Source organism: Canis lupus, chromosome 12, assembly GCF_003254725.2.
Source record: "Canis lupus dingo isolate Sandy chromosome 12, ASM325472v2, whole genome shotgun sequence".
NCBI lineage: Eukaryota > Metazoa > Chordata > Mammalia > Carnivora > Canidae > Canis > Canis lupus.
The window spans coordinates 252,276-279,016 of NC_064254.1; the positions used below are offsets into that span (position 1 = coordinate 252,276).

Sequence of the window (26,741 nt, forward strand, 5' to 3'; positions counted from 1 at the left end):
GTGTTAAATCATTAGAGAAAACATTTGCATTTATTTTGAAAAATAAACTGAAATGGTAAAATTAATTCCATCAAAGTACCCAGTAAGTGGTGGTGGTAAGTGTCAAAACTGCTTTAACAATTCCTGTTGTTTCTATTAAATTCCAGCAATGTGCAATGGATTCAGTGGGAAAATTTACCATATGAGCCTTATAAGGATCAGTCTTGATATAGAAAATTGAGAGTTATAACTTTGAGGTAGAAGATAGGAAAATAGAATGATCAGAGGCAGTGTGGTCAGTGAACTTACAAGAAATTATGCTTGCCTTCCTAAAGGTAGCAGAATTTTTAATGATGAAATATTAAATGTCCAACAATAATTATTTGAAAAATAAGTTACCATTTCAGGCTTTTATTTTTCCTTTTTGATAGCTCTTTTTAGTTGATTTTCAATTATATTTTGTAATAAAAATGGATTCATCCATTGGTGTGAAATCTATTTTCTACAAAGAGTTTATAGTTAATGTTTCGACCATAACATTTTCCTACTATTAAAAAAATCAAGTTCAACTTAATCCTTTTTTTTGTCTAGAATCATTAAAATTTTAAATTAGTAAACCTTTCCTGGATATGGCATTATGAAAAGGGGGTTGATAGCTTGAAGCAATTGTGTTGCTTTGTGTTTATACGCATTTTTCATAAATTTCATTAGATGTTCAGAGGATGGCACTTTCTAAAAAAAAAATCTACAGTAACTCAGAGTTGGAACCAGGAGTTGAATAACCACATCCTAATCTTGGTTCCGCATTAACTCTCTGAAGGTCCTTATCAGTAATTTAAACACTCAGGACACCAGTCATTTCAACGGTAACTTTGGTTTAACGGACTGATAGAAGGACCGGATAACCACTTTAGTCATATTTTAACTTTAGGATCTGCCATCCAGTGTCTCAAACCACAGATATTTCTAGCATAGTCATTGGTCTGGAGAATGCCTCAACAACCAATATGGAACTTTGATCTTTCTCTTCTTTTCATGGTATCTATGCTATTAGTTCCCTCTCTGTATGGTGCATGAGCTACATTTCTTCCCATAGTAAACACATTGCCATTTCTTCTACACAGAAGAAGACCTATTCTGACAGAGTAGGTCAAGAAACTCTCATTTGTTTTAATTTATGCCAGCTCAGGGGTCACTGAACACACAGAGGTAAATGGGTCAACTTCCTCTGCTTACCTTGGCAGACACTCTTGTAGTCAGTACAGCAGTCTTTCCTCTGCAGACAATCATCCGAACAAGAGCAGAGGCTGGACTCTAGTCTGGTCTCCCCACAACGAAATCTATTGCATGTCCATATTCGAGCTGTAAAATCACACAATTCAGTTCCCAGCATTTAACTTATTGTTAAGTATCCAATAGCATTAGAGTGGTCCCTATCCAGTGTAACTGATATTCTTATTAAAAGGGGAAATTTGGACATGAACCCCCAGACACACAGGAAAGATTGTGATGACATAAGAAAAATCTCTGTGAAGACAAAAGCAGAATCTGGGGTTATGCTGCCAAAAGCCAACCATTTACAATGACTTGTAACCCACAAGAAGCTAGGAGAAGGGCAAAGAAGGGATTTCCCTCACAACCCTTAGAAAGAATTAGCCCTGATTAAACTTGCATCTTGGATTTCTCGCCTCTAGAACCGAGAACATGGATTTCTGTTACATAAGCCCCTCACTTTTTATGTCCTGGCAGCCCTAGCAAAGCAATACATGAGGTGTATGGTAAGCATTTGGACATGTGTTAATGTCAGCACAACCACAAGCTATAATGAACTTATCCTCAGAACCCATACTGGATTCCACACAAGTGTCTTCAAAATCCCAACAGCAGTCGCCTCTCTGCTTGCATTCCATATCACACCGGCAGTTCTCCAATCCTCTGAATGAAGAATCAAAGCATTTCTTCCTGCAACTGCCTGCAGGAGTGGAGGAAATAAGGAAACCAGTGCTTAGAAGTTATATGAGGGACATCCAGGTACCCCAGTCAGTTGACCATTTTACTCTTGATTACAGATCAGGTCATGATCTCAGGGTCATTTAATGGAGCCTGGCGTCAGGCTCCACACTCAACAGGGAGTCTGCTTGAGATTCTCTCCCTCTCTCTCTGCCCTTCCTTCCCATGCTCACTCTCTCTTTCTAAAATAAGAAGGGGCACCAAGGGTGGCTCAGCGGTTTAGTGCCACCTTCAGCCCAGGGCATGATCCTGGGGTTCTGGGATCGAGTCCCATGTCAGGCTCCCTGCATGGAGCCTGCTTCTCCCTCTGCCTGTGTCTCTGCCTCGCTCTCTTTCTCTCATAAATAAATAAATAAAATCTTTAAAATAAAAAATAAATAAATAAAATAAGTAAATAAGTCTTAAAAAAAATAAAAGAAGTTCTCTGATATCTCGGAACTAGATGGTAGAAGCATACAGAAGAGGTACCTAGCACAGACCAGGTCAGACAAATAGATACTTTTGAATTGTGCTGTATATCAGTGTGAAGTGGTAAGTAATAAGTGATTTTTCCCCAGGACTCCAGAGAGGTCCCAGACGCAAAAACACCAGGCACCATTAAGGGAAGATCAGAGGGACAGGCAGAAGCTAAATAAAGTGAAATGGATTTAAAGTCTGGAGATAGAACAGCAACAATATACCCCACCTCCCATTCCAGGTAGAAGGCTCATATCTGGAGGAATTTAGGAAAAGCAGCTTTTATCACAGAGGAAAACATACAGGATGGCTATGTTGAGAAAAGATGAACAAGCTGTACTCATGAACGTAAACAGATAGTTACCAGACATTTGAGGGCAGCAAGATAATATCCAACAAAAAAACAAAGACCAAAACAAATAAGAAAAAAAAAGAAAGAAAGAAAAAGACTTGATTGAAAAGGAAACAATGCAAGGAACAGAAGAGTTATATACACACACACATAGCTAATACTGTGATCTTCAGAAAGGACGATGCATGTATCAAATAGTTTGAAATGGTTTTAGAGAAGTTTTACACCCTAATCTCCGAAACTGAATATGCTATACTGTTTTACATGGCAAAGAGACATTGCAGACATAATTAAGGATACTACAGAGTTGACCTTTAAAAAGATGGGGGGAGGGGCACGATGGCGGAAGAGTAGGGTCCCCCAAGTCACCCGTCCCCACCAAATTACCTAGATCACCTTCAAATCATCCTGAAAATCTACGAATTCGGCCTGAGATTTAAAGAGAGACCAGCTGGAACGCTACAGTGAGAAGAGTTCGCGCATCTATCAAGGTAGGAAGATGGGGAAAAAGAAATAAAGAAACAAAAGGCCTCCAAGGGGGAGGGGCCCCGCGAGGAGCCGGGCTGAGGCCGGGGCGAGTGTCCCCAGGACTGGAGAGCCCCGTCCCGGAGGAGCAGGAGCTGCACCAACCTTCCCGGGGGAAAGGGGCCGGCAGGGAGGTGGAGCAGGACCCAGGAGGGCGGGGATGCCCTCGGGCTCCCGGGGACACTAACAGGCACCTGTGCCCCGGAGAGTGCGCCGAGCTCCCTAAGGGCTGCAGCGCACGGCCGGACCCGGATCAGCTCGGGGGGGGGGGGGGGGGGGGGGGGGGGGGGGGGGGGGGCTCGGGGGCGGCTCCGCGGAGGGCGGCTGCGGGGCGGGAACAGCTCGGGGGTGGGGCTAGAAAACCCAAAAGCCTCCACCCCAAGATTGCTAGAACTCATAGAGCAATTTGGCAGCGTGGCAGGATACAAAATCAATGCCCAGAAATCAATGGCATTTCTATACGCTAACAATGAGACGAAGAAAGAGAAATTAAGGAGTCAATCCCATTTACAATTGCAACCAAAAGCATAAGATACCTAGGAATAAACCTAACCAAAGATGTAAAGGATCTATACCGTAAAACCTATAGAACACTTCTGAAAGAAATTGAGGAAGACACAAAGAGATGGAAAAATATTCCATGCTCATGGATCGGCAGAATTAATATTGTGAAAATGTCAATGTTACCCAGGGCAATTTACACGTTTAATGCAATCCCTATCAAAATACCATGGACTTTCTTCAGAGAGTTAGAACAAATTATTTTAAGATTTGTGTGGAATCAGAAAAGACCCCGAATAGCCAGGGGAATTTTAAAAAAGAAAACCATATCTGGGGGCATCACAATGCCAGATTTCAGGTTGTACTACAAAGCTTGGTCATTAAGACAGTGTGGTACTGGCACAAAAACAGACACAATAGATCAATGGAACAGAATAGAGAACCCAGAAGTGGACCCTCAACTTTATGGTCAACTAATATTCGATAAAGGAGGAAAGACTCTCCATTGGAAGAAAGACAGTCTCTTCAATAAATGGTGCTGGGAAAATTGGACATCCACATGCAGAAGAATGAAACTAGACCCCTCTCTTTTACCATACACAAAGATAAACTCAAAATGGATGAAAGATCTAAATGTGAGACAAGATTCCATCAATATCCTAGAGAAGAACACAGGCAACACCCTTTTTGAACTCGGCCACAGTAACTTCTTGCAAGATACATCCACGAAGGCAAAAGAAACAAAAGCAAAAATGAACTATTGGGACTTCATCAAGATAAGAAGCTTTTGCACAGCAAAGGATACAGTCAACAAAAGTAAAATACATGGGATCCCTGGGTGGCGTAGCGGTTTGGCGCCTGCCTTTGGCCCAGGGCATGATCCTGGAGACCCGGGATCGAATCCCACGTCGGGCTCCCGGTGCATGGAGCCTGCTTCTCCCTCTGCCTGTGTCTCTGCCTCTCTCTCTCTCTCTGTGACTATCATAATTAAATAAAAAAATAATAAAAAAAATTTTTTAAAAAAAAGTAAAATACAACCTACAGAATGGGAGAAGATATTTGCAAATGACGTATCAGATAAAGGGCTAGTTTCCAAGATCTATAAAGGACTTATTCAACTCAACACCAAAGAAACAAACATCCAATCATGAAATGGGCAAAAGACATCAAGAGAAATCTCACAGAGGAAGACATAGACATGGCCAACATGCACATGAAAATGCTCTGCATCACTTGCCATCAGGGAAATACAAATCAAAACCACAATGAGATACCACCTCACACCAGTGAGAATGGGGAAAATTAACAAGGCAGGAAACAACAAATGTTGGAGAGGATGCGCAGAAAAGGGAACCCTCTTACACTGTTGGTGGGAATGTGAACTGGTGCAGCCACTCTGGAAAACTGTGTGGAGGTTCCTCAAACAGTTAAAAATAGACCTGCCCTACGACCCAGCAATTGCACTGTTGGGGATTTACCCCAAATTTTCAGATGCAGTGAAACGCCGGGACACCTGCACCCTGATGTTTATAGCAGCAATGTCCACAATAGCCAAACTGTGGAAGAAGCCTCGGTGTCCATCAAAAGATGAATGGATAAAGAAGATGTGGTCTATGTATACAATGGAATATTAGTCATTAGAAACGACAAATACCCACCATTTGCTTCAACGTGGATGGAACTGGAGGGTATTATGCTGAGTGAAATAAGTCAGTCCGAGAAGGACAAACATTATATGTTCTCATTCATTTGGGGAATATAAAAAATAGTGAAAGGGAATATAAGGGAAGGGAGAAGAAATGTGTGGCAAATATCAGAAAGGGAGACAGAACATAAAGACTCCTAACTCTGGGTAACGAACTAGGGGTGATGGAAGGGGAGGAGGGCGGGGGGTGGGGGTGAATGGGTGACAGGCACTGAGGGGGGGCACTTGACAGGATGAGCACTGGGTGTTATTCTGTATGTTGGCAAATTGAACACCAATAAAAAATAAATTTATTATTAAATATATATATATTTAAGGATCTGACATATATAATCAGAGAATGTAAATTATTTTTAGTGCATGCACTTTTTGCCATTAAGTTCATAAAATGTCAACAGTCTGGTTTTTTAAAGCTTGCTTCGAAGTGCAAAAAAAAAAAAAAAGGAAGATAGTAGGGCCGCCTGAGTGGCTCAGCAGTTAGGCATCTGCCTTTGGCTTGGGGCCTGATCCCAGAGTTCCGGGATCGAGTCCCACATCGGGCTCCCTGCATGGAGCCTGCTTCTCCCTCTGCCTGTGTCTCTGCCTCTCTGTGTCTTTCATGAACAAATAAATAAAATCTTAAAAAAAAAGAAAGTTCCCAGAGAAAGATCATGAGCAATCTATAAAACATCACAAGTCAGAATGGTATCAAGTTTCTTAAACGCAACACTGAAAGCTAGAAGATAAGAAAGCAATGTTTCATATTTCTAGAGGAAAATTACGTTCATCTTGGAATTCAGTATCTAGCCAAATTATCAAGTGTTAGGTTCTTAAGACAAAGATGAGAACTCAAGTTATAGCTTGTATGTGTCCTATTTTAAGAAGCTACTAAAGTATGTTTTTTAGAAAATGAAAAAGTAAAACAAAGAGATCAAATAAATATGAGTTCCAATTCAATGGTCTAGGGGAACACCAACCATATGTCAAACAAATTGAGAGAGAGTAACCAACACAATTTGGAGCAGCGGGGCAGAGAATCAACAGTTAAATATAAAAGATATCACTCTATGCCTACATTTACACTGCCAAAAATGAGAGAGCCAGATAATGCCAAGGGTTGCTGGGGATGCATGGTAAAGACAGAGCAGGCTGTGGCAGCTATTCTAGAAATCAATCTGGGGTTACTCACCCAAGCTAAAATACAGACCCTAAGACCCAGGAATTCAATTCCTGGGTTGATGATGAAGCAATCTCCCCTAGGTCCATAAGGGAACCTGCAGGATTTATGTAGTGTAAAGGAACAAAAGTCAACCTGAGTATCCAGCACTGAGGGAGGGCACAGGTCAGATAGCATATTGCGATACATGCTAAGTAGTAAGTAGATAGATGCATAAGAATAGATGTACGTGTAACAATTTATATGGATCTTAAGAAACATTTGGTTAAAAAGTAACCAAAAAAAGTTTATATACCATTTATACAGATGGCTTTTATTTTTTTATGATAGTCACACAGAGAGAGAGAGGCAGAGACATAGGCAGAGGGAGAAGCAGGCTCCATGCACCGGGAGCCCGACATGGGATTCGATCCCGGGTCTCCAGGATCACGCCCTGGGCCAAAGGCAGGCGCTAAACCACTGCACCACCCAGGGATCCCACAAATGGCTTTTATATTTGTATGTCCGCTCTCCTACTTTGAAACATTTTCTGCACCTGGCTTCCGGGCAGGACAACAACCACCTGGCTTTCCTCCCACATCCCTGACCAATTCTTCCTAGACTTCATCCATGGTTCTTCCCCCTCCTCATCATACCAATTTTTTAAGGCTAGTGTGTTCCAGTCACATTGCTGTAAATCCACGTATGTATGATACTGATAACCACCATATTGCATGTCTATTTGTACTTCCCTTGGAAAGCCAGCCTCATATAATCAGCTATCTTCTGGCTTTTCCAGTTGGGCATTTCATAGACATTTCAAATTTAACATGTCCGAAATGAGCTTCTGATCATTCTCCCCAAACCAGCTTCTTCTAGTGTTCCCCATCTCACTTGCAGAAATTCTGTATTTCAGATGTTCATACCAAAGATTTTGAAGTCATTCTTGACTTCTCTCTTTCTCCATATCCACTGTCAGTAAAATCTATATACCACATCAAAAGATAACCAGGATCCAAATACTTTTCATCAGCGACAATGTTACCACCCTAATTCAAGACATAGAGCTTGTGTGGATTATTGTAATAATTTCCTAATTGGTGTCTCTGCATCTCATTGCACCCTGCCATTTATTCATAACACAACAGTCTGAATGAGTGCGTTGAAAAGCAAACCAGGGTGTGTCATTTCTCTACTCAAAACCTCCAATCACTTCCCATCACTCTCAGAATGAAAGCCTACAGCCAGATTTGACTGAACAACCTGATTGACTTGGCTTCTTTTAGGTCTTTTGGTTGACTCATTTTATGACTTCCCTCCCTCTTCTCTTCTAGTTCACCAACCTCGTTATTCTTTAAATGAACTTGCCAGGCAAGCTCCTGCCTTAGGCCTTTGCACTTGCTTTCTCTTTCCTGGAATGTTCTTCCCCCAAATATCCCTATTTCTCCCTCACTTTTAGCCCTTTACAACGATTATTTCACATACATCCCCCATCCCACTGTATATCTTATAATCTCCTTTTCAGTTTTACTTATCCCTTAGCATTTTCCTGATCATATTATATATATTTGGTTTATTTATATTTTTATTGTCTATCTTCCATGCTAGACTGTAAATTCTCTGAAGGATGAGTCTATTTTCTTCACCACTATATTCCCAGCAATTAGAATAGTACATAGCATATAGTTAGTGCCAAATTGTTGAAGAATGAGTAAAAACAACACGCACATTAAGGGACAAATTTATAAGAACACATACAAACTCAAACCAGAAAAAGCTGTTTTAAGAACTCACACTAGAAAAAAACAGTACTTTGCCTATGAAAAGTGGGCTAATTGGAGTGGAAAATGGTAAAAATGGCCCAGGGTTAGGGATTAGGAATCAATTGTGGAAGAATGAGGGGATGAACATTTTAACAACTCTGGCAAAGGAGGAGCTGGAGTAAAGTACCAAAGCCCAGGATGGGAGGTGGAGGGGGTGATGTCACACAAGGACTTATAGACTGAGATGAAAGGACAAGAAAGGGATCCCTGGGTGGTGCAGCGGTTTGGCGCCTGCCTTTGGCCCAGGGCGTGATCCTGGAGACCCGGGATCGAATCCCACGTCGGGCTCCCAGTGCATGGAGCCTGCTTCTCCCTCTGCCTATGTCTCTGCTTCTCTCTCTTTCTCTGTGACTATCATAGATAAATAAAAATTTAAAAAAAAAAAACAAAAATACTTATAAAAAAAAAAAAAAAAGAAAGGACAAGAAAAAGGAACTATGACACTGGGAAATGAGCCAGTAGGTGTACTAATGTAAGGAAAGGAAAGAGCCAAAATAATTGGAGATTGTGTTCAAAGATTAGTGTATGTCTCTTGCAATTAATTTATGTGAATTGGCCATAAAAGAACCAAGAAGGGCAGCCCAGGTGGCTCAGCGGTTTAGCGCCACCTTCAGCCCAGGGCGTGATCCTGGAGAACTGGGATTGAGTCCCGCAACAGGCTCCCTGCATGGAGCCTGCTTCTCCCTCTGCCTGTGTCTCTGCTTCTCTCTCTCTCTCTCTCTCTCCCTCTCTCTCGATTAAATAAAATCTTAAAAAAAAAGAACCAAGAAGTGAGGCACACCTGTGCATACTAACACCAGGATAAAATAACCAAAGTGGCCCACCTACATTTGTTAGATCTAGGACTGGTACAGTAGTTCAGAAACACAACAGCCAAGTGACCCCAAAAAAGACAGTAATTTTCCAAGTAAAGTCCACCTTTCCAGTTTCCATGTTACAATGGATGTACTGAAAGTTTGTTATTTCTTTTTTTTAAAGACTTTATTCATTTATGAGAGACACACAGAGAGAGAGGCAGAGACACAGGCAGAAGGAGAAGCAGGTTCCATACAGGGAGCCCGATACGGGACTCAATCCCGGACCCTGGGATCACACCCTGAGCTGGAGGCAGACCCTCAACCGCTCAGCCACTTAGGTGTTAATTAGGTGTTTGTTAATTCCTTTTTTTAAAGATTTTATTTATTTATTCATGAGAGACACAGAGAGAGGCAGAGGCACAGGCAGAGGGAGAAGCAGGTTCCCTGCAGGGAACCTGAGGTAGGACTTGATCCCAGGGTCTCCAGGATCACGCCCTGGGCTGAAGGCAGTGCTAAACCGCTGAGCCACCCAGACTGCCCCGGGGTTTGTTAATCCTTAAGGGAAAGCATAACTGTAAATTTGTCTGTTAATCTCACCAAGAGTCCCCCTAACAAAGAAGCAACAAGACCTTCCCCAAGAGAGTCAAATCAGAAATTCACCAGCCAGATTAAAAAGGCGAATAAATTATCTAACATTCGACTTCATACTTCCCCTTTGTAAAAGTACCAAAACAATGAATCACAAGATATAGAAAATGCTTTTCATATAGTCACATGTAAATGGTTGTTGACTGTACATACTGAATGGATATGGCAGTTTGGGGGTTTGATATTCTGATAAAAATCAATCTCCCATTTCTTTTCGCTTCTTATGAGGAAAAATAAATCAACATCAAGTATTTACTCTGCACTACACTTCAAGAATGGAGCACTGCCTGGCCAAGAAATAGTGAAATTTCAGGGAAGGAGCAGTACTAACATCATCACAGGAGGTCCTGGGATGTAAGCAACCAAGACTTTCAAGACCAAGTTCACCAAGTTTATCAGCAGAAAGGAATGAGTAGAGTAGGTGCCAAGACAGAAGAAGCCTTTGATCCAGTTATCAAAGTCCTCTACAAAGGTAAGGACAAATACAGGGAACAAACAGGAACGATATGAATCTCAAAGGAACAGGGGGTGAGGGCAAAAGACTAAAGTCCAAAATGTCTGGATAATGCTTACCACACACATGGGCTCCTAATTAGTGTGGTGTGGTAGGACAAGAAGCCTAGGAGGAGAGCGCTCCATGCAGGAGACAGGGGGTTCAGGAGGAGAGACAAGTTTCAAGGGGTAAAGGTAAGAAGAAAGGAGAAATAAGAAACTGTGTTGAGAAAACACTAAGGGATATACCTTGCTCTTCTTGTCTCCTGAGTCCAAGCCCCAGGCCCAATCCAAGTGACACAATCACCAACAAAGCAAGAAGAACCTAGTACAAAAAAAAGGAGAAGTGACCTTTACAATTTTCTTAAAACATAAAAAGGAACAAAGATCCCTCCCTACCTCCCTCTCACTGAAAATTAAAGGCACACAGCTTGCTAATTATGCATAACACCAGATCCAACAATGATAGAGAAATGTACTTTTCAAAAAAAATGCCTGAAAGAGAAATGTACTTTTTTTTTTAATTTTTTTTTTATTTATTTATGATAGTCCCACAGAGAGAGAGAGAGAGAGAGAGAGAGGCAGAGACACAGGCAGAGGGAGAAGCAGGCTCCATGCACCGGGAGCCTGACGTGGGATTCGATCCCGGATCTCCAGGATCGCGCCCTGGGCCAAAGGCAGGCGCCAAACCGCTGCGCCACCCAGGGATCCCGAGAAATGTACTTTTTAAAAAAATGCCTGAAAATAATAAAGCTTTGGGAAGAATTTTAAAGTAATATTTATTATAGATCTTCAAATTCAAATTCATGGGTCCTGGTTAGCTTAACCCCAAATTTATTTAAAGTATGAATGAAACCATGGGAGTCATTTACCTTTGTCCATTTCCCATTCTTAACTAGATACTTGTTTCAAGATCATTTACCTAAAAGCATTCCTGAACTATGATATCTTTAACTACTTCACTCTTAGGGAACAGGTTCCCCCTCCCTCCTAGCTCTGTCTTATGGATGGAAATGAAAATGCTTAGCACATGTAAAAATATAGTGTCCAAATAATTCACTGGCAAATGATCCACTTTGATCTACAGCTCAGACAAATGACGTGGAAGCTCTGTGACCAAAGATTGTGTGTGTCATTCATTATCACTACTGCTGACAAGGCTCTACAGTATAGTGGACTTTATGCGATGTCTGGAATTAAACTAAGATATAAATTTTTAAAGATTTTATTTATTTATTCATGAGAGACACAGAGAGAGAGAGAGAAAGAGAGAGAGAGAGAGGCAGAGACCCAGGCAGAGGGAGAAGCAGGCTGCCTGCAGGGAGCCCAATGTGGGATTCGATCCCGGATCTCCAGGATCACGACCTGAGCTCAACCACCCAGGCGTCCCAAACTAAAATATACTTAAAGAGAATTCTTCCCACTTTTTCCCTACCCAGTGAGTCCAATGTAAGTATGCAGGATGATAGAGCTTGAATAATGTATAACCATAAAATATGAATGCAACGACACACAAATCCTTAAAAATGTATTTTACAACACTTATAACCTTTGCTTTTAAAAAAATCTCTTTCATAAAAAAGCATCAAAATCTGCTTAGATAATAAAGATCTACATAAGCATTGATTGCGTTTGTTTTCATTCTGAAAATCAACTGGAAAATAAACCTATAACTTTTACTATAGAAGTGGATTCAACAATTGGGCAAATACATTAGAATAGTATAATAATTCTTTAATGAAGTCTGAAAGTTAGCCCACGTTTGAGTGATTTTCCAACAGGCATGCATTCAGTGGAGAGAATGGAGAGGGAAAAGTGAATGTAAACAGTTATTAAGCAGCATTACTAGCACTTAGTCCCTCGTTAAGATGCTCAAAAGCCACAGGAGGATTCAGCGGCCGTGCGGGGCGACGGGACGTCCCTCTTGGAGCCATGGCCCAGTTCGTCCGTAACCTCGCCGAGAAGGCTCCGGCTCTGCTGAACGCTGCTGTGACTTACTCGAAGCCTCGATTGGCCACATTTTGGCACTATGCCAGGGTTGAGCTGGTTCCTCCAACCCCTGCTGAGATCCCTACAGCTATTCAGAGCTTGAAAAAAATAGTCAAGAGTGCTCAAACTGGTAGCTTCAAACAGCTCACAGTTAAGGAAGCTCTGCTGAATGGTTTGGTGGCCACCGACGTGTGGATGTGGTTTTATGTCGGCGAGATCATAGGCAAGCATGGCATCATTGGCTATAATGTTTGAAGACCAATCTTTAACATCTCTTTCTATGTGGCTTATAATTTGAGTGTTCTTGGACACTTATATGTGATCAGACATATTTGAATATATTAATATTTATATTTGAATAAAATAAGATAATGTATCAAAATCAGTGTTTTCTCTATCAGATACTACATGGAAGGATCACAGTTTCTCTTAATAATAAGATGGATTGTCTTTTTGCTTTAATACATTAATACAGCTCTCAGGGCATGTCTTTTGCATAGCCTAAAATCAGAAAGGATGAAGGATGTATGTGAATATACCAACCTGGGAAATACATTTATAAGAATAACATTCTAATTTGAAGATTTGAAATATATGATAAATTTATTTTATTTCCAGAATAGTCAGAGGAAAGGTCTTGGGAGAACTAGGATTTGCTACAGTAGGAAAAATAGCAATAACCACGTGCCAAAGTGATATGGTTAAAGCATGTCTGTGATATAAAGAATAAAATTTCAGTGGTTTTTTTTTTTTTGCTAGAATCAGAGATAACACCTGCATTTATAAATATTAAAGTACTTGGTGGTATTCTAAGTAAGTATGACATCTTTAACACCAGGACAGAGCTACTGAGAGCCACAACCTCCTTTTTAAATCTAATTTTGATGTGTGTTGTATTACTAATCTATTCAGTTTTATGGTTTTTAGAACCCATCTTTACAACAATAAAATACCCTATGGATATTAAATAGTTATAAATTTAGTATCCTCCATGGTTCTGAAGCATACATTATACTCTGAAATAAATAGAAATGCTTGCTAAAAAAAAAAAAAAAAAGCCACAGGAGACCAAGACTAGGAATACAAAGCAGTGAAACACTGGGGAATAATACTGCAACAAACCTCATGCATCATAGATTTACAAATTGATATTTTTGATTTTACATTTTTATCTTTGGTCCTTTTGCCATTCAAATTTGTTAGGAAAATAAACAGCATCTAGGTGTGATCAGGATATTCTAGGACATTCTCCTGTTAAATCTCAGTGTCTGTTTCTTCATGACTCTACTTGTTCCATATATTTTTGGCTTGATCCCTGCATTATTCTGTAAGTTCCTCGAGAAGGTTCATTTTTAATCTCACATAATCATTTCCTCTAAATCTGTAATTCTGAATCAGCTTCTTGATATTGAGGTGCATATGTATCTTAAAAAGTGGAGAGGGGAGGACTCAACTCCAAAAACCTCTGAAAATCCAATATTTGGCTTTAGATGGGTGAATGAAGAGTGCTAAAGACACAGCAGATACATTTAAAGTTTTTTAAATGAAACTTTTGTTAAGGGCAGCCCGGGTGGCTCAGTGGTTTAGCGCTGCCTTTGGCCCAGGGCATGATCCTGGAGACCCAGCATCGAGTCCCATGTCGGGCTCCCTGCATAGAGCCTGCTTCTCCCTCTGCCTGTGTCTCTGCGTCTCTCTCTCTCTCTCTCTCTCTCTCTCTCTTCTGCTGGGAGCCTGCGGGACTTGATCCTGGGCTGAAGTCCGCGCTAAACCGCTGAGCCACCCGGACTGCCCTCAGCTTCTCTTATACATACCAGAAACCATTAGAAGGATACAAGGAAGAAAAATAAATGTTGTACAAAATTTTGCTTTCAAGGAGTTATAATGTCTTGAATTCATAAGATGGGATAAATATAATAAATAGCATAGAAGTTAAAAGAGCACTCCAGGGGGATCCCTAGGTGGCTCAGTGATTTAGCGCCTGCCTTGGGCCCAGAGTGTGATCCTGGAGCCCCGGGATCAAGTCCCACATCAGGCTCCCAGCATGGAGCCTGCTTCTCCCTCTGCCTGTGTCTCTGCTTCTCTCTCCCTGTCTCTCATGAATAAATAAATAAAATTTAAAAAAAAAAAAAAAAGAGCACTCCAAAGTTCCCAGAAGGATATTTAATGAATAGAATATCATGACAATTTACTTTGCCCTAGTTCCTGGGCTCAATGCTTACATTATTTCATTTACTTCTAGAAATAATGCTTGAGTGACAAAATGATGGTGACTTTAACTAAAGTAGGGAATTTGGGAGAAAATTACGGCAGGATAGGTATGAGAAATTACATAATTGGTTTTGCCTTGAGATACTCGATGAGGAGCCAGTAAGAAGGCATTTGAAATTGTGTGGCACAGCAAATATCATTCTCAATGGGGAAGCACTGGGAGCCTTTCCCCTAAGATCAGGAACAAGACAGGGATGTCCACTCTCACCGCTGCTATTCAACATAGTACTGGAAGTCCTAGCCTCAGCAATCAGGCAACAAAAAGACATTAAATGCATTCAAATTGGCAAAGAAGAAGTCAAACTCTCCCTCTTCGCCGATGACATGATACTCTACATAGAAAACCCAAAAGCCTCCACCCCAAGATTGCTAGAACTCATACAGCAATTCGGTAGCGTGGCAGGATACAAAATCAATGCCCAGAAGTCAGTGGCATTTCTATACACTAACAATGAGACTGAAGAAAGAGAAATTAAGGAGTCAATCCCATTTACAATTGCACCCAAAAGCATAAGATACCTAGGAATAAACCTAACCAAAGATGTAAAGGATCTATACCCTCAAAACTATAGAACACTTCTGAAAGAAATTGAGGAAGACACAAAGAGATGGAAAAATATTCCATGCTCATGGATCGGCAGAATTAATATTGTGAAAATGTCAATGTTACCCAGGGCAATATACACGTTTAATGCAATCCCTATCAAAATATCATGGACTTTCTTCAGAGAGTTAGAACAAATTATTTTAAGATTTGTGTGGAATCAGAAAAGACCCCAAATAGCCAGGGGAATTTTAAAAAAGAAAACCATATCTGGGGGCATCACAATGCCAGATTTCAGGTTGTACTACAAAGCTGTGGTCATCAAGACAGTGTGGTACTGGCACAAAAACAGACACATAGATCAATGGAACAGAATAGAGAATCCAGAAGTGGACCCTGAACTTTATGGGCAACAATATTCGATAAAGGAGGAAAGACTATCCATTGGAAGAAAGACAGTCTCTTCAATAAATGGTGCTGGGAAAATTGGACATCCACATGCAGAAGAATGAAACTAGACCACTCTCTTTCACCATACACAAAGATAAACTCAAAATGGATGAAAGATCTAAATGTGAGACAAGATTCCATCAAAATCCTGGAGAAGAACACAGGCAACACCCTTTTTGAACTCGGCCATAGTAACTTCTTGCAAGATACATCCACGAAGGCAAAAGAAACAAAAGCAAAAATGAACTATTGGGACTTCATCAAGATAAGAAGCTTTTGCACAGCAAAGGATACAGTCAACAAAACTAAAAGACAACCTACAGAATGGGAGAAGATATTTGCAAATGACATATCAGATAAAGGGCTAGTTTCCAAGATCTATAAAGAACTTATTAAACTCAACACCAAAGAAACAAACAATCCAATCATGAAATGGGCAAAAGACATGAACAGAAATCTCACAGAGGAAGACATAGACATGGCCAACATGCATATGAGAAAATGCTCTGCATCACTTGCCATCAGGGAAATACAAATCAAAACCACAATGAGATACCACCTCACACCAGTGAGAATGGGGAAAATTAACAAGGCAGGAAACAACAAATGTTGGAGAGGATGCGGAGAAAAGGGAACCCTCATACACTGTTGGTGGGAATGTGAACTGGTGCAGCCACTCTGGAAAACTGTGTGGAGGTTCCTCAAACAGTTAAAAATAGACCTGCCCTACGACCCAGCAATTGCACTGTTGGGGATTTACCCCAAAGATACAAATGCAATGAAACGCCGGGACACCTGCACCCCGATGTTTATAGCAGCAATGGCTATGATAGCCAAACTGTGGAAGGAGCCTCGGTGTCCAACGAAAGATGAATGGATAAAGAAGATGTGGTTTATGTATACAATGGAATATTACTCAGCTATTAGAAATGACAAATACCCACCATTTGCTTCAACGTGGATGGAACTGGAGGGTATTATGCTGAGTGAAGTAAGTCAGTCGGAGAAGGACAAACATTATATGTTCTCATTTATTTGGGGAATATAAATAATAGTGAAAGGGAATATAAGGGAAGGGAGAAGAAATGTGTGGGAAATATCAGAAAGGGAGACAGAACGTAAAGACTGCTAACTCTGGGAAACGAACTAGGGGTGGTAGAAGGGGAGGAGGGCGGGGGGTGGGAGTGAATGGGTGACGGGCACTGGGGGTTATTCTGTATGTTAGTAAATTGAACACCAATAAAAAATAAATTAAAAAAAATGAAATTGTGTGGCAGAGGGAGCACCTAGGTGGCTCAGTGACTGACTGTAATTGGCTCAGATCGTGATCCTGGGGTCCTGGGAGTCAGCTTCTCCCTCTGCCTATGTCTCTGCCTCTCTCTCTCTGCGTCTCTCATGAATATATGTGCTGCCCAAGCAAGCACGTCTCATGAATAAATACAATCTTAAAAAAAAACAATTGTGTGGCAGAAACTCACCATGAAGTCAGACCTACTGGCTTACTTGAAATTCTTGGTTGACAATGTGACTTTTAAGATCATAAAAAGATGAGATTGCCTAAAGAAATGATCTTTAGACAGGGTTCAGTTGAAACACCATGTGCAATGTGCAATGAAAAGATAAATCAGCCAAGAATGCAGATAAACAGAAGTTATAAAAATTAGGATGCCAATACCATCATGGAAGCAAGGGGAGAGAATTCAAGAGAAAATAATAATAATAATAATATACAATAGTATTACTGTTATAGATGCAGCAGGACAGTAGAGAAGGACTGACTTTCACGATGATTCAGGACAGTAAAAACAAGCAGGAAAACGGAGTGGTTGAATGGTGAAACCATTTTTAGAAGTGAAGTAATCTAAAATAAAATAAAATAAAATAAAATAAAAAGAAATGAAGTAATCTAAGATAAAAGCTATAGTCCAACATAAGAATATAAGATACAGTGATTTTAATTTCTCACTCTCTGGTCTTAAAAATATTCATGCAGTAAAATGGTGTCTTGGAAGGGGGTGATTATAATCATGCTAAAGTCAATGCTATAAAGTGTTTTACCACAGATCCCAACTTTTTAGATTGAGCAAATATTAGTTTGTTACTCACATTTTTTTAGGCAAAACATGATTAAAATATTAATTTGGCATCAGGGTTGTCAGAGGGGATAAAACTGAATACATGCACTTAAAACTTTACACTTAAATAGCAACACAAATAGAAATGGGAGTCATACATTTAACATTTGTCATAAAGCTACAAAGATTAAAATGAAAAACTGTACTTACAATACAGATTATTTTGTATTTCGTAGCAGTGTTCCTCTTAACAGTTTCTTCCATTGGTAAAACCAGCATAGACTCCATTATTGTATAAACCCGTTTTACTAGAAGACAGTAGAACTCCTTCCTTTTTCTAGTCCAGCAAAGAAAAACTGAATGAGTTACACGGCTGTGACTAACTTTCAAATGTTTGGAGAGATTATACCTCTTCAGTGATTGGACAATGAAAGGAGAGGAAGAAAGTTGTAATAACAACAGTGTCAAGAGATAAAAGTTCATTGGACACCTGGGTGGCTCAGCAGTTGGGTGTGTGTCTTTGACTCAGGGTGTGATCCTGGAGTCCTGGGATTGAGTCCCACATCGGGCTCCCTGCGTGGACCCTGCTTCTCCCTCTGCCTGTGTCTCTGCCTCTCTCTCACTACTCTCTCCCTGTGTGTGTGTGTGTCTCTCATGAATAAATAAAAATCTTTAAAAAAGAGATAAAAGTCCTTTTCCAGGACACTGTAGACAAATATTAAATACTGATCAATATATACATAAAAAGAGATCATAAGACTATAATCAAGTTTTAATACAATCTGACCATTTGTTTTCTTCAAAAATAATCTGGAACAAAAGGCCTTGTTACAGAAATTCCAGGGAGCTTCTCATTTGTATAAACTTCATAGCACAGCTGAAAACCAACATATTAAAAATGTGCTTTAACCATATAGGAATCCCCAAACTCTGTTGAATTTATATAAAGTATTTAATTATATAATAATTATATCTTTTATTTCACAGAGGTTAAAAGTTTGGTATGTTTTCATACGTTTTATCTCATGTCAAAGTTAACAATATCCCTTACAAACATTTTATTCCTATTTTGTAGTTGAGTAAAGGTCTGATTATTCAAATTAAGATCTATGACTTTCTTGTTCCAAGTCATGTATGTTCCAGATGCCAGAAGTGGAACTGAAATCTGAGTCTTCTAATTCCCCCAAATTCAAGGCAATTTCCCTAACCAAATAAACTTACTCTTTCCTTATTTATATAGACCAGAGCATCCTAATACACACCTCTCCCTAAGAAAAGGGAGTACAGGTTATGACGAAAGAAGCTCAATTAATAGCAAATGTAGCCAAAGAGAGTTATAGTAAATGGTGGGCATAAACTCTTCCAGTATAAATGACTCCAAGGGAGTAATTCTCAAAGTGTAATTCCATGAAACATTAGTCCTAAGATAACTTCCTTGGTCAATAAAAACTTGAGAACCCTTTTCTGACATAAAGATTATAAAAATCCTGTAGGTTGCAGTATATTCTTTGGAAAACACTAACCTAAACTATTACAACCCTAAAAGCGGTGAAAAAAATAGGAAATCTATCCTAATATGCAATGACTTATAAACGTGAAGATTATTTCTGAAAGTCATGGCTAAATCCCTGATTGTATTATTAGAGCCCACTCCCTTAAGGAAAGCTCTTCAGAATAAGAGCCATGCTGAATTTTTAAAGAAGGGCAGAATGCTATGAATGTTTGTGTCTCCTCCAAATTCATATGTGGAATCTATAATCTCCATTATGATATTTGGAGGTAATTAGGTTCAGATGAGGTCATGAGGATAGAGCCTCCATAATGGGCCTCTTACACTTATAAAAAAAGAAAGAGACCAGAGACCTCTCTCTTTGCACCATGTGAGGACAGCAAAAAGATGGTCATCTGAAAACCAGGAAGAGGGCTCTTACCAACACCTGATCATGCTGGCAACTGATCTTGGACTTCCCAGCCTTCCAAACTGTGAGAAATAAATTTATTCTCTAATCTAAAAGAAGAAGAAGAAGAAGAAGAGCCTTGTTTCCTTTTAAGGATTTGTGCTATTCTTCTCATTCTAGTATACCTCCAACTTCACCTTCAGGCCTACCCAGTGGAAGCATCTGTATGCATTGCTAGAATAGAAGGAATTAGTTTTAGAAGAAGATGCCATAAGGATAACCTAAACCAAGCTCTGAAGACTTCTATGGACCACGGTGGATAACAGGTCTTTATTTTTTTATTTTTTATTTTTTAGATTTTTTTTTTTTCATAAGAGACAGACACAGAGAGAGAGGCAGAGACACAGACAGAGGGAGAAGCAGGCTCCATGCAGGGAGCCTGATGTGGGACTCAATCCCAGGTCTCCAGGATCATGCCCTGGGCTGAAGGCAGGCACTAAACCACTGAGCCACCCAGGGATCCCCAATACCAGGTCTTTAAAAATCAGAAGTGAATAAAAACATATTTGAATAACTTTGGCAAACAGTTCTCTGCACTAGATAAAATTAGAAACAACCAGAATAGTCTTTTAATTTTAATTTTTGAAATTCTGAGGCCCAGGTTCCACATCAATTGAATTAGAATCTACTGGATTTTGGGCTAAATTATCCCTCCTAGCCATTTTATATGCAGCCAACATCAGTGTAAACACTTTGCTTTGAGCAGTGCATGCACTTTTGAATTCTTTTTCTGCAAACATTCTCTGGATTTGCTTAAACTGCCTATTTTACAGATAAGACTAGAGGATCTCTAGAGCTTGACTGTCTGCCCAAGGTCACCTTGATTACTGCTATCTCAGAAGTGAGATTCCACCTGGTCTTGAGATTCCCACTTCAGGGAGTACTGTTATCATTGCTGTTGTGACAAACAGAAAGTAAGAAAAAAAAATCAAGTCTACATCACAGTTGGCATCAAAATTAGATTCCTAGGAATCATGGCTTTTATCTAGTCATCTGACATCTAGCTTCAACTTTTCTATTTGCATTTATGACAATCTATCTAATCTGCCTTGACTTTCATGAACAGTTCTCCTACTTTTATCTTCCAGTCAGTGATGGTAGTTTTGTGTTGATTTGCTAAACTATAGTATCTAGTTATTTAATCAAAATCTAATCTAGGGTGTTGCCACAATGCTATTTTGTAAATGTGGTAACATCTACAATCATTTGACTTTTAAATAAAGGAAATTACCCTCAATAATGTTGGTGGGTTTCATTCAATCAGTTTAAGGCTAAAAGAACAAGAAATTTTCCTGCAAGACTACACCATTAGCCCAGGTTTCCAACCTGTCAGCTTGCTCTGCCCTATGGATTTCAGACTTGCCAGTCCCCACAATCAAATGAGTTAATTCCTTTCTCTCTCTCCCTCCCTCCCTCTAAAAGACTTTGCTCTGATACATATTTTGAGCATCTTCTCATATTTTTCTTTCTTCTTAAGACTTTGCCCTATTTTAACCTCTCATTTGGAACTCCAGAATCTGTTATCTTGGTTTCTGCCTTCTCAATTTTTTTTAAAGATTATATTTATTTGATATATAGGGAGCAATAGGGCATGAGTGCATGCATAAGTGGGAGTGGGGTGGAGTGGGATGGGAGGGAGGAATAAAGGGTGAGGGAGAAGCAGACTCCCCACTGGGCAGGCTCTATCCCAGGACCCTGAGAGCATGACCTGAACCAAAGGCAGATGCTTAACCAACTAAGCCACCTAGGCACCCCTCTGTCTGCTATAATAATTTGTATACCTTGACTCCAGGATGCTAACCTGGTATTAATACCCCAGTTGCATTCAGATGCTCTTTCCTGGTACTCTCCATGGCGCCACTTGATTCTATATCAGCTTTGTTCACCAGAATACCACTGACTCTGGCTCCATATTTTTATTATGTAATTCCTTACCTCCCCCCACTGTCAGAACATCCTTCCTCTTCTTCCTCCCTCATCCTTCTCCCTCTTTCAACCCTGAGAACACAAAAGCACTAGATAAGAAAGTCAAGAGGCCTCTGATAAAATCTTGTCTCTTTCATTTGCAAGTTAATTGACTCGACATCAAATTATTCACTTTTAAGGTGACCTCAAATTATCTCTAAATTACCAAATTAATGGAAAAATATCTTAGTCCCTCAAGTCCTGAGGTGAGTAAACCTCGGGAAATCTACCTGGGGCATACACATGGCAGGTATGGTAAAGATGTTAGCACAGTCCAGTGTCTAGTCATATTTTCCACTATAGCAATTCTCCTAAATGAGCTCTAAACTCCAACCTCTTTTGAGTGTGTCAAGTCTTAGAAACTTATTCCCAACAGTTCACCTGGGCATTGGACACTGGCCAAATCCACACCCTCCATACAACTTAGACTTTGGAATAGACTGTCTAGTTAGCTTGACTGGATTCTGTGCTCTTTAAGTTACTTGAACTTTGGAAGCACTGCTATTCTTTTCCCCTTCAAACTTTAGAACAGTCTGCACCTTCTGGGTTCTGAAAGCTTCACTCTGCATATTGTAATGCTTAATGGCCTAGAACATTTGTGCTCCGATAGGCAGCTAGCATTTCATCTCCCACCAATCATAAATATTTCTCACACTCGACAAGGTCATCATACAGAACTCTGAGAACTTTTCTAAAAATCACAGAAAACCTACTTGCCGCTGTCTTGGGAAAGTCCCATGGCCTGCCAAAATCAATTTTTCTTAAGTCACATAAACCTGCCCTTTCTGGTTCCAGCACTAGAGCTTGAGCAGTACTTAGACAAGCCAGACTGGGAAGGTCCAAAGAAACTAGATACACTGAGAGAAGTGGTGGAGATAAGGCAAATACTAGGCTCAGGCCAAGCAGCAGGAAGGAGTCTGTCAAAGTTGAAAGATCTCAAATAACATGACATAACAAGGGAGAGGTGGCCAACATCAAGGAGGGTCTGTCATAAGGAAAAGGCAGAAAAACATACAAAGAGATTGACAAGCATGCCTAGCAAACAGAAAACTACCCTGATAAGCAGTTAGTACAGGTAAGGCAGATGTTAGTCCTTGGTAAATAAAGATCCAATATTGGAGCTGATTCTGGGACTAGCAGTCCCGGTGAGATTGGTGTTAGCAATGCTGAACCAGGACTGAGAGGCAACGTTTTACATGAGGGTCAAGGCAAAAGCTCAGCATGTGTTATAGTTCTGGAAACTGAAATAAAGTCAAGTGACTGGGTTACTAGACATTCAGACAATCACAATAATAAAGTAGAATCAGTGCCTGTAGATTGATATCAGTATTTTATAGTACCTTTGTGTGTGAAAAGACATTTTCCAAGATGGAAAATAGAATCTCATTGCTAATCAATATAGCTGAACATTTATAATCAACTTGGAGGTAGAGAACTGTCATTTTGAACCTCAGTTAAACAAAAATTTTCTTCCAACCCTGGGGGTGGGGTGGGGGGGAAGGAGTTCCATACTTATCAGTAAACCTGTATTACCAAAAAAAAAAAAAAAGGTACTCTATAATTGATGAGGGAGCTGGGCTAGCTGAGGACAAAGCACAGCTGATATCCCACAAACAACCCCACCCAGGGTGGGATGTGTGTGACTACCTCAGGAAGCTTCCAGTTGTTCTAATGTTAATGTCTTGCTAACAAGGAAGGAATGTTAATGCCTTGCTAAAGGGAAAAGCAATCTTTAATATATAATGTATTATATAAATACATACACAGCTCTGATTTTATACACATAACTATATAATATGTTTAGTTTTGCTTCTTGGCCCACAAAGCTTAAAATATTTACTAATGGCCCTTTGTAGTATTGCTAACCCCCAATCTATCTCCAATTTCTTCCAACTTTCAAAGGCTGCCACTAATGTACTTGACCAGAGAGACTTGCAACAGCTGGTCACTTGAACCACCAATTACTACCTCTTATGATTCAGAAGTCAGAAACCTGATCTGATGCCTCCTATAGCATTGCAGTTGTTTTCTACTGAACAACCACCATTTCTAAGGTTGTCTTTGGGTCCTGGAGCACTGTTCCTCTTGCTTTGCCTCAAGTGAAGAAATATGCCCTAGTAATGTTAGAATTTTAAAACTCTTTCTTATTCATTTCAAAACTCAGAAATAATTTTACTGTCAAAACTTTTCTAAGCTTTAGTAGGCTCTTCTTGTTTTCAGTGTTCTCCAGTGGACCTCATTTAGGACAGAAATTCTAGAGACCTCTCCAGAAAAGATATCCTAAAGCCAGAGTGTTATCATGCTACCTGAGTTCTCCAAGGCTCTCCAAGGTCAATGAAAGTATAGGCTGTGGTTTCATTCTACTTCCTTGAAGCCAGGCAGGACCTGGATTATTTCCCAAAACTTCAGAATCTCTCTGGCATGTCCAGCTTCTACCATGTATAGGAAGAAGGTCAGTTTTGGTTTGCCATTTGGTCCAGTATCTATCACAAAGGCCAGATATTAGTGAAATACCAGGGGAATAGAGGTTGAAATAATTAAACTTTCCTAAGAGAATTCAGAAAGGTACAAACATTAGTTTGTTAGGGCTGCCATGAAAGATACCCTAGACTGGGTGGCTTAGCAACAGAAATTTATTGTTTTCATAATAATGGAAACTGGAAGTCCAAAATCAAGGTGATGCAGGGTTGGCTGCTCCTACAGCCTCTCTTTAAGCTTGCAGATAGGCGCCTTCTCCCTGTAACTTCACATGGTTGGCTCTCTGTGCGTGCACCTGTCTGGTGGCTCTGTCTGCATTCCAATACTCTCTTCTTATAAGGATAGTAGCCATATTGATTAAGGCCTACTCTAATGACCTCATATTCTCTCAATATGACTCTATTTAAAGACTTTTTAAAGACAGTCGTGTTCTGCAGTAGTAGTACTTCACCATATGAATTTTAGGGAAACAATTCCATAAGGTAAGAGTTAGCATTTCTGGGACGCCTGGGTGGCTCAGCAGTTGCGCATCTGCCTTCAGCTCAGGGCGTGATCTTGGGGTCTGGGGATCAAGTCCCACATCGAGCTCCCTGCATGGAGCTTGCTTCTCCCTCTGCCTGTGTCTCTGCCTCTTCCTCTCTCTGTGTCTCTCATGAATAAATAAATAAAATCTTTTCAAAAATAAAAAATAGGTAACATTTCTAATACACATTATGTAACTTAAAATGTAACTCAAGCACTATGGCTAAGTAGCGGGATCATAAGTCCCATCACCCATGCCGATTATGTTTAGAGCACAATCTTTGTCACAGTTTCATGTACTTGCATGTATAGGCTTCAAGGGAAGTTCTGTGAGCCACTTGAAATTACACAAACTTAAAAAAAAATTACACAAACTTGATTTTGTGAATATGTGTATGTACGTGTATATGGGTATTTACGTATGTTTTCTCTAAAGCTTACATCAGAGCTACACCTTCTAAAAAACAACACTTTAAAGGATGTAACAGAAAAAAAATAAAATAAAAAAATAAAGGATGTAACAGGACCAATATGGCATATAGTATTGCTAATCCCTAATCTATCTCTAATTTCTTCCAACTTTCAAAGGCTGCCACTAATGAACACAATCCAAACTGAGGGACATTCTGTAAAACAGCTTATGTGGAATCTTTAAAAATGTCAATTTTATGAAGTGGGGACAGGAAGGACTACAGAACTGTAATCTGAAAGGAGAAACCTTACAACTAAATGCAATACAAGATCTCTGGATCCTGGATAAATAAAATGGAGTAAAAATGGAAGAAAAAAATGATGATTGAAGGACACTACTGAGACAATTGAGGAAATGTCAGTATATGTATTCTAGATAACAGTAGTATATATTTTTTTAAGATTTTATTTATTTATTCATGAGAGACACAGAGAGAGAGGCAGAAGGAGAAGCAAGCTCCATGCAAGGAGCCTGATGTGGGACTCCATCCAGGAACTCCAGGATCACACCCTCAGCCAAAGGCAGATGCTCAACCACTAACCCACCCAGGGGTCCCAACAGTAGTATATTGATGTTTAATTTCCTGAGTGTGATAAGTATATGGTGGTTAGGAAAGTCAGGTCCTTAGTGCATTGACTTTCAGAAGGCACACGGTGAAATATTTCAGAGTGAAGTTATGATGTTTGTAAATAATTCTCAAATAGTTCACAAAGATATAATTAGATTGGGAGATAGAGAAAAGAGAGCCAGAGAGGAAGAGAAAAAGGAATAGTAAATGTGGTAAAATGTTTGAAATATGTATGTTGATTGTAAACTTTTTGCGATTTTTCTCTAGGTTTTAAATTTTTCAAAATAGTTCAGGGAAAATAAATACTCTTTTGAGAAAGCTAATGGAGGTTGTATTCTTTCTCCATTCTGCAAACAAGGTAATAAATTGAGGAGGAGAAAGGCGTGAAGCTGAGTACATAGTAGTGAGGTCGGAGAGGGCAAAAAAGAATCTCCAGGACTGGATGTGCCCAAGAGGAAGATAAATTGGTAAATACTTTATGTGTCTGGTTCCTGAGAGATTTACATCTCAGACAGAGGTTTCTGGATGAATTAGTGATAGGCACATCCAAAACTAAGCAAAGAAAAACACAAGACAATTATTAACTCTCAAAACAAAACAAAATGTGGTATAGAAAAGGGAATGTGGGATCCCTGGGTGGCGCAGCGGTTTAGCGCCTGCCTTTGGCCCAGGGCGCGATCCTGGAGACCCGGGATCGAGTCCCGCGTCGGGCTCCCGGTGCATGGAGCCTGCTTCTCCCTCTGCCTAGGTCTCTGCCTCTCTCTCTCTCTCTCTCATAAGAAAGAAGAAAAGAAAGAAAGAAAGAAAGAAAGAAAGAAAGAAAGAAAGAAAGAAAGAAAGAAAGAAAGAAAGAAAGAAAGAAAGAAAAAGAAAGAAAGAAAAGGGAATGTAATTACAATGCACTGTGTTGCTAAATTATATGTAATAGCTACAGAGTCAGATTGGAATGAATGGTCTGTAATTATTTACTTAACAAAAAACTACATGAGTAGGTTGGAGAAGGAGGAAATGTGAGGCATATCAGGGAAC

General features: G+C 39.9%; 2 protein-coding genes across 13 annotated transcripts in view; one reads left to right on the forward strand and one right to left on the reverse strand.

Annotated features, from left to right (window-relative positions):
• Positions 1-26,741, reverse strand: part of ENPP3 (ectonucleotide pyrophosphatase/phosphodiesterase 3) — a 97,532-nt gene that overhangs the window by 65,470 nt on the left and 5,321 nt on the right. For 8 of the 12 annotated variants that reach the window (XM_049092490.1, XM_049092491.1, XM_025418053.3 and 5 more), the window contains exons 2-5: positions 17,960-18,086; positions 10,673-10,748; positions 1,829-1,951; positions 1,216-1,341 (exon numbers count right to left, since the gene is read on the reverse strand). In XM_049092490.1, coding sequence (XP_048948447.1) covers positions 1,216-1,341; positions 1,829-1,951; positions 10,673-10,748; positions 17,960-18,086 — 452 coding nt within the window. Of the gene's footprint in view, positions 1-1,215; positions 1,342-1,828; positions 1,952-10,672; positions 10,749-17,416; positions 17,536-17,959; positions 18,087-26,741 lie in introns of those variants that run through there. The other 4 variants (XM_049092497.1, XM_049092496.1, XM_049092499.1 and 1 more) reach the window with 4 other exon arrangements.
• Positions 12,315-12,794, forward strand: LOC112641235 (ATP synthase subunit g, mitochondrial-like). The gene has a single exon (XM_035697792.2). It carries the CDS (start codon positions 12,356-12,358, stop codon positions 12,665-12,667), a length of 312 nt encoding a protein of 103 aa, XP_035553685.1. The 5' UTR covers positions 12,315-12,355; the 3' UTR covers positions 12,668-12,794.